Genomic DNA, 12,273 nt, shown 5'->3' on the forward strand with positions numbered 1-12,273 from the left:
CTTCTCATAACAAATCATCCCTTTGGGGACAAATCTCTCTTTCTTTCCTTCCCTCTCAAACACACTGCAAAATCTGAAGTTACTTAGTGCAGAAATTCTTTTTAGCTCATTTTGCTGATCAACACCGAGCCTGGCTTGGTGTGTGCTCCCCTTGTGCTTTCAGTCTTCCTTTTGGGAAACCAAAATGGTGTCTCTGCTGAGAATGGGAAGCCACGAGCTAATTTAATAAAACTGAGGTGAGATGTCTGCAGGGATGAGTACAGAAATGGAGTGCTTTTCTTTTGAACAGTGTGGAGAATGTCAGGGCCTTGGCCAGTGTAACTGCCTTGATTTCTAGGAGGATGCAGGAGAAGGACTTTGGTCGGGATAAACCATAGAAACAATGTGTAATTGATGAAATTGTTGTGTCTGTGAGCAAGCCAGGCCTTAGAATCTGCTTCTGAGTACAGGTGATGATATCTGCCCATGTCACTGTTTCATGTCATTGCAGTGGTTCCACAGGATGAACACAGGAACGTGACAGTCGGTGAAACCGTGACTCTCCGCTGTGTCCTGACAGAGCCCGACGATGTTCTGCAGGTGACGTGGCAAAAGGACTCTGAAAAATCAGACAATAACATAGCTACCTACAGTACCACAAGAGGACTAAGGATTCGCAAGCCCTATCAAGGCCGAATGAATTACACGAGTCTGGCACTCAATGAGACAAGCATCACTTTGTGGGACACCAGAATGGAAGATTCAGGGTGTTACTTGTGCCTCTTCAATGTCTTCCCTTTCGGTTCCTTCTCGGGACGTATCTGCATGACTGTCTTTGGTGAGCTTCTCTGCAGGGATATGCCTCTGGTGGAAAAAGAAGTGTTTTCTCAGCCACAGCATTTCCTTGAGCAGTGTCAGGAGCTGCAGTAGCAGGAACATCCCCTGGGAACATGGTGTAGAAACAAACTGTTGCTGCTGTCAGCAAGACTCGGTGGGATGTATTCAAGTCTGTTGTGGTGATTTTGGATCTGGACTATCCTTGTTTGTTGTTCCATGAATAGCATATTAAAGGAAGCATTGGGGTCTCTGTAAGCCCCTGAGCAGTCCCAGCATGGCAATCGGACAAACAAACGTTGCCTGTTGTGGTTTCCTCTCATTGCCAGATGCAACACCAGTGCTGTGAGCTGCTGTACCAAACACCACAGTTGGTAGGCAATTAGCAGATAGGTGAACAGCAGGAAATGGTTTTACTTTAACAGATTAATTCAAGTCCAGGGATTTCAGGTTGAGTGGAAACCTCTGGGGTATATAACTTGAGTATAAGGGAAGGAATATTGAATCATGGGGGGAACCTGATCCAATGAACTCTTCTTGCTTTCCTGTGCTGTGGGGCTCAGTGTGAATGCAGTAAGCTCTGCTCTGGTTGGTAATGGTTAAACTGCTATTACTTCTTACAACCAGGAGCTCATAGTGGTGATGTGTTGTTCTCATTTTTGTGTTGGAAGGTCTCAATGGGTCTGTCCATTACAACATTTCCGACGATCGTTTGATGGCCACCTGTAGTGCTTTTGGCTTCCCAGAGCCCACCGTCACCTGGAGCAACTTGTTCAGTGCTAGTCCTACGCAGGAGGTAGTCAGGCACGCCAGCGGGATGGTCTCCGTCACCAGCATACTGGAGGTCTACAACATTCAGAGCGTTGGTGCACAGGACTTGACGTGCAGGATAAGCAATACAAACAAAGAAATGGAACTGCCAGTGAGAATGACAGGAGGTGGGTGAACAGTACGAGCCGCTGGGTAGCATGCTCTTGGCTTCTGTGTTTTGCAATAGAGTGTTTGGATTGGAAACTGCCGGGAAGAGGAGGAGGGGGTGAAATGTGTGTGTGCCAAGTAAGAAGAGAGGAAATCCTGCTTTACTTTCGTCGCTGACTTTGAGACAATAACGTATTGGGGTCCTCCCCAAGGGTGGGGGGGGGCAAAGCCAAACTAGTCAGTTAGGGAGCTCTGGGTTTTAGAGGCACCATGTGTCGTACAGCAAGTTGAACGCCAGTTTTTCACGCAGGCCTTCATAGTTCCTTTGACAGTCCAAAGCTAGATATAAATCTATCTAAATGTAGTAAAATCTCACCAAACCAACACTAAAGTGGAAGTTTTGAAATTAGTAACAAACTACTCCTGAACAATAATTAAACAAACTTTTCAGTAAACTGTACCAAAACATGTAGCCAGTTTAACCTGTGTATCATGTTTTAGTAAACTAAGACACGTGCACTGCAGTAAGGGTCAGGGAGAAATAGTGGTTTTGGGCAGACAAAAATCTCTTGAGGATACTTACATCTGTTTTAGGGAGAAATCTGAGCTATGTCAATAGTGACATCTGAATACCTTATAGGGCTAATTTATTTCTCCCAACATTCTGTGCAGCTGGAAGGACTTTGAACCCAATTCTATGGAGAAGTAGAAACATGTCTCCCAAATCCAGAGCCTTACAAGGAAAGCCACTTAGAAATAAGGAAGATGGGAAAAGCAGTTTGGAATTGTGGGTTAATTTCCAAATGATGTGTTTGAGAAGTGATTGTTACAGGAGTAGTAGTAAAGAGTACAGTCTGACTTTCAATGCATTTTCTCTAAAAGTTCCAAAGCAAATTAATTCTTATTTCTGAGTGACACTAATTGAAAAAGCATAATAAATTTTGTTGTCCTGTCTCAAATGCAATAATTTTCTTTCTGGGCCTTTGAAAAATGAAACGTGTATCTCAAAGCAGGAAACTAGGATTGGGGTTTTTTAATTCCTAGGAGAATGTAAAGTCAGCTAATAATTTGGAGTTTTGTAACAATTTTATATTTTAGAGAAACATAAATCCAAATGAATTGTTCAACCTGTCATTGATAAAAAACATGATAGTTTTAGCTTGGTTTGAAGAAATTTTAATTCAGAAAGTTTTCCAGCTAGCACCAGTGAGCACTGAAATGTGCTTTCATGTTATCATTTTGACTAATGGCCATCAAATGAAGGGACTAATATCTAACCAGGGAGGGGCCTTTGTGTTCAGATGTCAGGTAGAGCTACTTGCAGGCATCAAAACCTAACCTGTCTTCTGAAAGTTATTTTAGCCTTCATGGCAGTGATAAGGGCTTAACCATAAAAAGGAGTAACTTTATTTTACAAAGCCCCTCAAGTTCTGGATGAATTAAAAAAAGTTTCAGAAAGTGTCACAACTTGTGTGGCATTCTGCTCATGTACTCACACTAACTGCCATATCAGGTATGTGAGTGAGAGTTTTCTTTGCCATGGATGAATATAAGCACATTCTTTCTTCACAAAGCATTTCCTGTTGGCCGGTAGGTCTGTTTTTGAAGATACACATGTTCACTGTCTCTTTAGAGCAACTGCTGCTTTCATGTAGCATAGCAGTAACTTTCACAATCTCAATGAGGAGCCACTGTCGCTAGTCCTCTTGGCTATTTTCGCTCCTTTTCCTGTATAAACCAGCTGAGTTTGTATTTTTCGTGTTTTGTTTTCACAGAAAAGAGACCATTGTGGCCTTGGCTGTTGACTATTGGGATTGCATTAGTTGTATTTCTGTTTCTGATCATGGTGTGCTGGAAGAAGAGGATATACAAGACAAAGATCTGCAGGAGGGGCTGAAGTGGTGAGTCAATGATGCATGGAAACTTAGGGCTTTTGTAAAGCCCATGATAAAGTCTGGTCATCTGCAGAGAAGAATGAGACTCTGCTGAGAAGTATGAGACGTGTCTTATCAGGCAAGTAAGCTTTATAATAAGCTTTATAATAACATGTCAACAGTTATTAGAGGTTGCCTCAGTTGCATGTAATTTGTAAGAGCTGTATTACCAGCACTACTGTCAAGGGACAATACAAGACTACAAATTGGTAAGCAAGCAGGACATAGAATCTTTAAGGTTGGAAAAGACCACTAAGTTCAACCATCTGTCCAGTACCACCAGGAAAACTAAACCGTGTCCTGAAGTGGCATGCCTGCATGTTTTTTGAACGTCTCAGGGACAGTGACTCCACTCTGGGCAGCCTCTTCCAATGCCTGGCCATTCTTTCTGTGAAGAATTTTTTCCTAACATAAAATCTAAACCTCCCTTGACACAACATGAGGCCATTTCTTCTTGTCCTAAATGCTGCTCGTGCATCGCTTTCAGGTAGAAGCCAACACACTGAGCTGGTAACACACTGATGTTTTGGTTGCTGCCAAGCAGTCAGGGACTTTTTACTTCCACATGCTGCCCTGCCAATGAGGAGGCAAGGTGGTGCACAAGAAGCTGAGAGGGGACACAGCAGGGACAGGTGACCCAGACTGCCCAAAGGGATATTCCATACCATACAATGCTATGTTCCATATGTAACTGGGTGGTGTTCAAGGAGATTGGACTGCTTGGAAATTTGCTGAGCACCAGCTTCTGGTGGTAAGAAATTTTGCTGTTCATCACTTGTTTTGTTTGGATTGTTATTATTGTTCTTACTATTACTATTGTTGTTCCTGGGTTGGGCCAATCCTCATCATCAATACAGGTTGGGAGATGATGTGATAGAGAGCAGCCCTGCAGAGGAGGACTTGGGGGTGCTGGTGGATGAGAAGCTCAGTATGAGCCAACAATATGTGCTTGCAGCCCAGAAGGCCAATCATATCCTGCTGCATCAAAAGGAGCATGGCCAGCAGGTCAATGGAGGTGATTCTACCCCTCTACTCCATTCTCATGAGACCCCATCTGGAGTACTGTGTCTAGTTCTAGAGTCCCCAACAGAAGAAGGACATGGAATTGTTGGAACAGGTCCAGAGGAGGGTCATGAAGATGATTAGAGTGCTGGACCACCTCTCCTAGGAAGACAGGTTGAGACAGTGGGGCTTGTTCAGCCTGGAGAAGAGAAGGCTCTGGGGAGATCTTACAGCAGCCTTCCAGTACCTCAAGGGGCCTACAAGAAATCTGGGGGTGGACTTTTTAGAAGGGCATGTAGTGATAGGATGAGGGGGGATGGTTTTAAATTTGAAGTGGATAGTTTTAGATTGTAAGACATTGGGAAGAAGTTCTTCACTATGAAGGTGGTAAGACCCAGGCACAGGTTGCTCAGAGAATCACAGAATCACAAGGTTGGAAAAGACCTTTAAGATCATCAAGTCCAACCCTTCCCATCCTAAGCTAAACCATATCCCTAAGTACCTCACCTACCCTTTTTTTAAACACATCCAGGGAAGGTGACTCAACCCCCTCCCTGGGCAGCCTGTTCCAGGCCCTGACAACTCTTTCAGTAAAAACTTTTTTCCTGACATCTAATCTGACCCTGCCCTGGCTCAGCTTTGTGCCATTTCCCTTTGTCCCATCTCCTGTCACCTGGCTGAAGAGACCATCGCCCACCTCTCTACAACCTCCCTTCAGGTAGTTGTTGGTGGTGATAAGGTCTCCCCTCAGCCTCCTCTTCTCTAGACTGAACAACCCCAGGTCCCTCAGCTGCTCCTCATATGATTTGCCCTCCAGCCCCTTTACCAGCCTGGTTGCCCTTCTCTGCACTCAAGGACCTCAATGCCCTTCTTGTGGTGAGGAGCCCACAGTGAGAACTGGACACAAAGCTGTAGCCACTTCTTCCCTGGCAGTGTTCGAGGCGAGGTTGGATGGGGCTTTGGGCAGCCTGGTCTAGGGAGAGGTGTCCCTGCCCATGGCAGGGGCGTGGAACTTGATATTTAAGGCACCTTCCAACCCTAACTATTCTATGATTCTGTGATTCATGACTTGTTCAACAATACCTGTTCACTCAGGCAGAGGTGGTGAATTAGATGAGCAGTGTTTAGCAATGGGTACAAATTTGTTATATATTAAAGTTTATTAACAAAAGCAGGATTTGAGGCACTTCAGTGGTTGTACAGCAATTTAAATTCCATTTATCATGGGTTTTGATTAACTGTGATGCCATGGTGTGACTTCTGCAGCAGGCTTGTAAGTCGTTCCATTTCTGCTCTTTTAAAGTAGTCTAGTATTTATGAGTCATAGTCTGTATCTTTTCACTTGAATTTGGTCTTGAGTTTTGAAAATGTAATCTGCTAAACTAAATCTCTTTTGCATAAAGGCAGCATTACGTTATCCAGAGCAATTCTGACCAGCTGATCCTATTCCTTCACATGCTGGCCAGCGTAGGGAAACGTTTTTCCGAACATAGATCTGTTCCTGGAAGCCTCATTGTTTAGTTTGTTGTAACACTCCAACACTGGCACATTGTCACCCCTCCATCACCATCTGATTTTTTGATTATTTTATTTCCTGTCTGCTCTTTTCTGCCTGTTGCTGGAAGTTCATTACCACTTCTCTTGGTGATTTCACTGCTACTTTCCCAGCCAAAGATGTAAAATGCCAAGAATACCAATGGAGCTACAGTAACTTCTGATGTGGTACGTGGAGTGCATTACCACTCCCCAAATACCGCATTATGATGGGAAATTCCCTACACCTCCTTATCTTCCCACTGAGCACTTGGCTTCCTCTCAAGCAAAAACAGCACACGGCTTTTGTCTTGACTTGTTTCCCCCCCCAGCATCTGTGAAATTTCGTTATGGTCTGCAAAGCGTTGGTTGCAGTTGATTCACCCAAAAGAGAGCAACATCCTGCAGAAAGCCCTTACTGGTTTTGCTCTCTGTTATGCCAAGGCTGTGTTGGAACGCAGAGCAAAGCCTACGCCTGTATGTCTGGATCCCCTTTCTGTAATGGCACAATAGAGAACTAACAGCGCTGGCAGGAGGACGCCGATGACTGTGGAGGCTATTGTTTAGGACTTCAATACTTATTTTCATTCTGCACTCAGTAACAAGTGAAGCCTTTCCAGCTTTGCCAAGATGCCTGGGTTTTAAAATAAAGCAACTGGCATTTTATCTGGGTGGCGGGGGACCCTTGTCATCAAAGTTTCTCCTGCTGTTGAGTTAGGGTTGATTTTTACTTGGCTGCTTTTTTTTTTGGTTCTTTCCTTCCACCCTCCCTGTTGCAGATGCTTAGGAATCAGGTGAAGAACTGGAGCTCAAAGTTGATGGCCCATCCCCCATGCATTTGCCTTATGCACCAGTTGCAGAGCATTCATATGCTTTGGTTCTCCCAAAAACATCCCAAGTGAAGTGTCTTTCACAAAGTTTCCGAAAAGTCACTTGCTAGGAAACAGGCTGCACAACATTGGTGGGGAGGGCTGATGCAAAAGCTCTGGATAGTTTCCACCTTCCTCCTCTGCTGAGCAAAGGCAGAACATAGGGGTGCCTCCCCCTTGATTAAGCACGATGAGCAGGCTGCACTGAGTAACCAGACATAACTCCACTTGTGCTAGAGGCTTCTCAGCATTACTGTTCCGGAAAGTAGTTACACATTTTTCTATGTGGCTTAACTGCAGACCATGCCAGCTTAAAGCAGTCCAGTTAAGCCAGGTGTCTGGATTGAAGGGGAAAAAAAAGGGTCCCGTGACTTCACTTTCCTCCTGTGTACATGTTTCAACCTGAACGCTTTCCACAGCATCCGCTGCTAATTTAAAGACCTGCAGGATGCTCCTATTCCAGGGTGGCCAGTAAAAAGCGCTTTGTAGTCATTTATCAGGAGCTAGCAGTCTTGGGCGGGGTGGGGGGTGGGGGATATAAAATTTAATGCAAGCAGTTCTTTGGAAGCTTATGGCAGTCTGTGAGGAAGGGCTATTTCACAAACAGATGTCAGTGCTAATAAAAAGTATATGCTGATCTCTTTTAAGTGGTTTACACATGCCTTGCCACAGGGAAAGCTTTAGAAATGGGTGAATAGTACATTTCTGTTTAAAAATTGATAACAATGGGGCAAAAAGTTCTTAGAGCTTGTTACTGAATAGTTGTGATATGATTTACAAAGACTGAGCAGATTAGGTGAACCTGGAAGAAGAAAACTTGGGGAGTCATGGAACAAACGACTAGGTCAGATAAAAAAAACACCTGTTCTGCAGAAAGCGCCAACATAGTGATGAGTTTTTCCTGTTTGGAAATTGAAACATCCAAGCTTTCCTTCAACTGGAAGTTCTATGGAATTTAGGTTGAGCAGCATTGAAGTCCTGGTTTCCAGTCATTTGTGGCTGAATACAGCCAGCTGACTGTGTTTCGAAGAGGTGCCAAACCTCAGTGTACCTGGAATGTTATGTAAGTCCTATAAAAGGGATTGAAAATGCCTATTGGTTACCAGCTAGAGATTGCTTAATAACCTGGCTAGGAATTCAAGAAGCCCTGGTTATTGCTGCTTTTTTTTTTAAAAAAAAAAAAAGTTTGGAAGCTCCACAAACAGGGATTCAGCTCTGTTAAGATCCAAACAGCACCTCAGTGATAATATTTAGGTATCAGAAACCTAAATTTTAGCAGGCAAAGGTGTCTTGAAAGGTTGGGAAGGATGGAAGTCTTGCACAGGAGATTTCAGTTAGTGGGGAAACTTCACAAGAACAAGTACTTGCACACATTTTCCATTGCTTTGTTTACAGCAAAAATAGGAATTGTTTCTGGAAGAGTGGTTATAGCAGTATGCCCTAGTGTTTGTTCGTTTTGGGGAAGGCTGTGTTTCTAAAATTTGGCTTAAAAATTACGACAGTTCTTATTTTATCTGCATGACTTTAGCTTGTGGATTTGCTTTGGCATACAACTCTGGCTTTCTTAACAGCGAGCGTCTGGGTAGTTGGGAACAACAAAACAGTGGCTCAGGTTGAGGAGACTTTTAAAAATAGTATTTCCCTGAAGAGACAGCTAAATATGAGCCTTTCAGTTCACGAACTCGGGACACAACTCCTTCTTTTGCACATAACACACCCTTGCAGAAGAACAGGTCTCTAGCCATCGTGTCTCAGCTGGAGAGGCACATTTTAGGATCGCCTTGGTTCCTCTCAAGTGTGGCTTTATCATGAATAGGCGATTACATTTGTCCTGTTTTGAATTCCCTAAAATAGCAAAAATATGCAGTGGTGTAAGTGAAAGCTGTTTTGCTTACAGCAGCCTCATTCTTTTACCCTCAAAACCACACCAAAAAAAAACCCCTTAAAAACCACAGCATAAAAATGTTGTAGTCAGACCTAAAAAGAGTTAAGGAGGGAAGAAAGAAAGAAAGAAACCCTACAAACCAAATAAGCCCTACAGAAATGTCATCGGAGGAGTAATTCTGCTATCAAGCTATGCATCAATTTTCCCACAGACGTAAATCTTTCCCAACCCAAGAGAAGATATTTTCAGGGTTTAATCACACGCTGCTTTCGCACAATTCCTGTTCCCTATTAAGTCACTTAATTTTCTGTTCACAGAAACAGTCCTGGCAGTACTGTGCAGTCTGTATCGCATTATACATATATATAGAGAGAGAGAGAGAGAGAGAAAGAGAGACAGACTGTAGGCATGCTTTCCAAGCTTTCCACAATTTAGTGGTACCTGTTTACGTGGCGAAGGACAGGGATGGCTGGTGCTTGCTCTGTTTTCCCATCGTGTTTTCCCCCCCTGCGTTTTGCCATGGCAATGCATACTTTTTGTCCTGCTTTCCATTTTCAGAGAGGAGCTGGGAGAGGGTGTAGCAGAGAAGGAAGATGGGAAAGGCATGTGAATGAATTCTCAGATTTCCTGGGGCATGGGTGGGTTTTTTGTTTGGAGGGATGAAATAAATCCTGCAAGATGAAGTGGTGTAGGAAACATCTCTGAGGTTGTCCTGCCCATCTAAAGGAGAGGCATCAAGGTTTTCAGGCTACTGAAAGGAAGCCCTTTCCTTGTGAACATGGAGGCCTTTACGATGTGTGATTGGCGCAGTCTCTATCCCGTGCACCATATTTGTGCTTGTATTTCATTATGAAATAATTTTCTAGTCCTTCACACTCTTTTCCTTCCAACAACTGGGCTTTGGATATAAACAGAAGACAAAACGTCCGGCAGCTGAATGGGAGGGAAGAACAGCATTTCTGTGGTACATTAATAGTTGCCTTGCTGGTTTAATTTCTCATTTATTTCCCTGGCAAGAATTCTTACGTGCTCGAGTCCAAAATAGTTTTTCTTTGCAAAATACGTTGGCTGTATGCAGCATTATTAGATAAGGAGATGGAAACCTTTTTCTTAGTCTTCTACATGAAAAGCAAGGACGCCATATGTTTCATTATTTTTTTCAAAGCCACATAATGGTACTGTCAAAGTTGGGTCCCAAACATCTAAATGACATTCTGAAATACCAAGCTATTTATATATTCAATAAATAGCCTTATTTGTGTATTACCAAACCCAGGAGATTTGATTTGCTTCTCACAGTTTAAAAATCCATTTAGGGTTTTGCATATTCCCTATCCTACTGTTATATTCTGAATTTTCCAGGGTGTGGCTTCCATCATTTAAAAAACCCCACCTGGTTTAGTAGTGGATAAATAATAACTTTCTTTTAAAATCCACCTAATGTTGTCTTTGGATCAACTTTTTTCAAAATCTGAAATACTGTTTGGATAGGTGTTGATGGCTGTAGCTTAGTGAAAACAAAGAACTTTTCTGATTCATTTGATACTGTATTAGTATGAAATGCAGATTATCTTTTTTTAAAGATGTAATTCCTATTGTATACAAATAGATCAATACTAATCCTGAAATTTTCTCATGCCATATTCCATGTCTCTTGTTTGGAAATATGCCCTTTTTTTCCCCTTTTCTCTATTTAAATCTGCAGTAAAGCTTTGTACTCGGCTGCCAATTTTCCATGTTCAGAAAAGGGACATTACAATCCTCTAGTTGCTTTCTAGTTACCTTACCAAATTTTTGGAAGACACAAGCAAAGAGCTCTTGAGCGGTGCTTGTGTTGAAGCAGAGGGCGAGGTTTTTGGGGGGTGCTGTGTAGCCCAGATGGCTGCAGTCAGCCTGGGAGCTGGCTGTCGGTCCTGTGCCTCCTACACCAGTGTTTACCTGAAGGTAGGAACAGCTGTTCTTTCCAAATTTCCGCTCTGTGTGTTATGTTAGGAGGTGCAAACTTCATCCTGGTATGTGTGTAGATCCGCTCCAGGTTTCTGAGGAGGGGTGGCTGCTCTTCAAAGTAATAGGAATGCAAAGGGAAGAATAACCAGCCAGGCATGCTGCCACACATCCCTAGGGAGTGCTCCAAGTGCTGGTAGGGTAAAGGCTAGGGCTGTCTCTTAAACACATCTCTTTGGCCCATTGTCTCTAGGCACTGTAATCAGAACTCTAGAGTGATTTAGGATAATTTTAGGGTGGGGAGACAATCGTTGCAGAAGGGGGGGATATGAAAACAATCTAGCAGTTGCCTTTCCTAGAGTACTGTAAACTGGACTGATTTTTAAATCTAGGTGATTGAAATCTCTAGGCAATAAGCTTTGATTTAAATCTTCCCGTGTAATTCTGTTTCCTCTTCCTCTGTTTTCATTAGCTTACATAAACTAATGCTGTTGTGGTTGTGGTGCAATAATTTCAAGTTTTCCTTCAGTGATTGTAAATCAAAATTCAGATGTAAACTGGTATCTTGTGTAATATGAACTACCTGGGTTTTAAGTAATCTTCCGTCACACACTTCCCTCTCCACTGGTAATGCCTTTTGGCAGCTACTGCTGTGCAGGGTCACTTGGTTTCCTCTCAAGCAAATCTGTTTGTAAGCCTGCACCTGCCCTTCTGCTGGTAGTAAATGGCTTTGAATAGGGTGTTGGAGAGCTGGGTTGTTTATCCTCTCTCAAGGAGAGAACGCTGTTGCCATAGTGTGTAGCATAATGTTTGCAGATGTTTTCAGCCTTTTTTATAAATATGTCCCCAGAGGATTTTCTGCTGCCAAAGGGGGAAAACTGAGGAAAAAAACTTCCGCCTCCCTCCCACCAGTTTTAAGAGTGTTTCTCCTTGGAGCATAACAAAATAATGATAGGGCTGAACATCTCCCAGACTATTGCTTTTCAGTTATTATGGGGGACAGGTAGGGTTGTCTGTGTGGGGCAAGCTGGACGGAGTGAGTGCTTACCACTGTGACCAGTGCTTGGAGCAAGCAGTGCTGGGCTCAGGAATCCTGGGTTTGGGCACAGATCCTTCTACATAATGACACTTTGTGTGGCAGGCATGCGTCTGTGCTGCTAAAGATAAGGTAGCTTCTTAAATTTAAGGTAGGTTATCATCTGTCATGAATGAAGGAAGCAGCGGAGTACACAAGTTGAAGCCTGTCTTTCGTTGTGTTTTAGGAAGACGTAAGAGTTTTACAGAAGGGAAGGTGCTATGTTTGTTCACCAAAGGGCAGTTTTGTGACTGTTCCTCCCCACTTTCCCCGCTGTGTGTTTTCCCCTCCCACCTCAAT

The 12,273-nt window shown here is 43.3% G+C and overlaps 1 protein-coding gene across 1 annotated transcript in view; it reads left to right on the forward strand.

Moving 5' to 3' along the window:
- LOC311203411 (OX-2 membrane glycoprotein-like) overlaps positions 1-12,273 on the forward strand; it is a gene marked incomplete at its 3' end in the record, with an annotated part of 41,239 nt that overhangs the window by 326 nt on the left and 28,640 nt on the right. Inside the window, exons 2-3 of the mRNA XM_084278095.1 lie at positions 491-817; positions 1,485-1,751. Coding sequence (XP_084134221.1) covers positions 491-817; positions 1,485-1,751 — 594 coding nt within the window. The remainder of the gene's footprint in view (positions 1-490; positions 818-1,484; positions 1,752-12,273) is intronic.

Source organism: Gallinula chloropus (assembly GCF_964237585.1).
Source record: "Gallinula chloropus genome assembly, chromosome: 1".
In the NCBI taxonomy this organism is placed as follows: Eukaryota; Metazoa; Chordata; class Aves; order Gruiformes; family Rallidae; genus Gallinula; species Gallinula chloropus.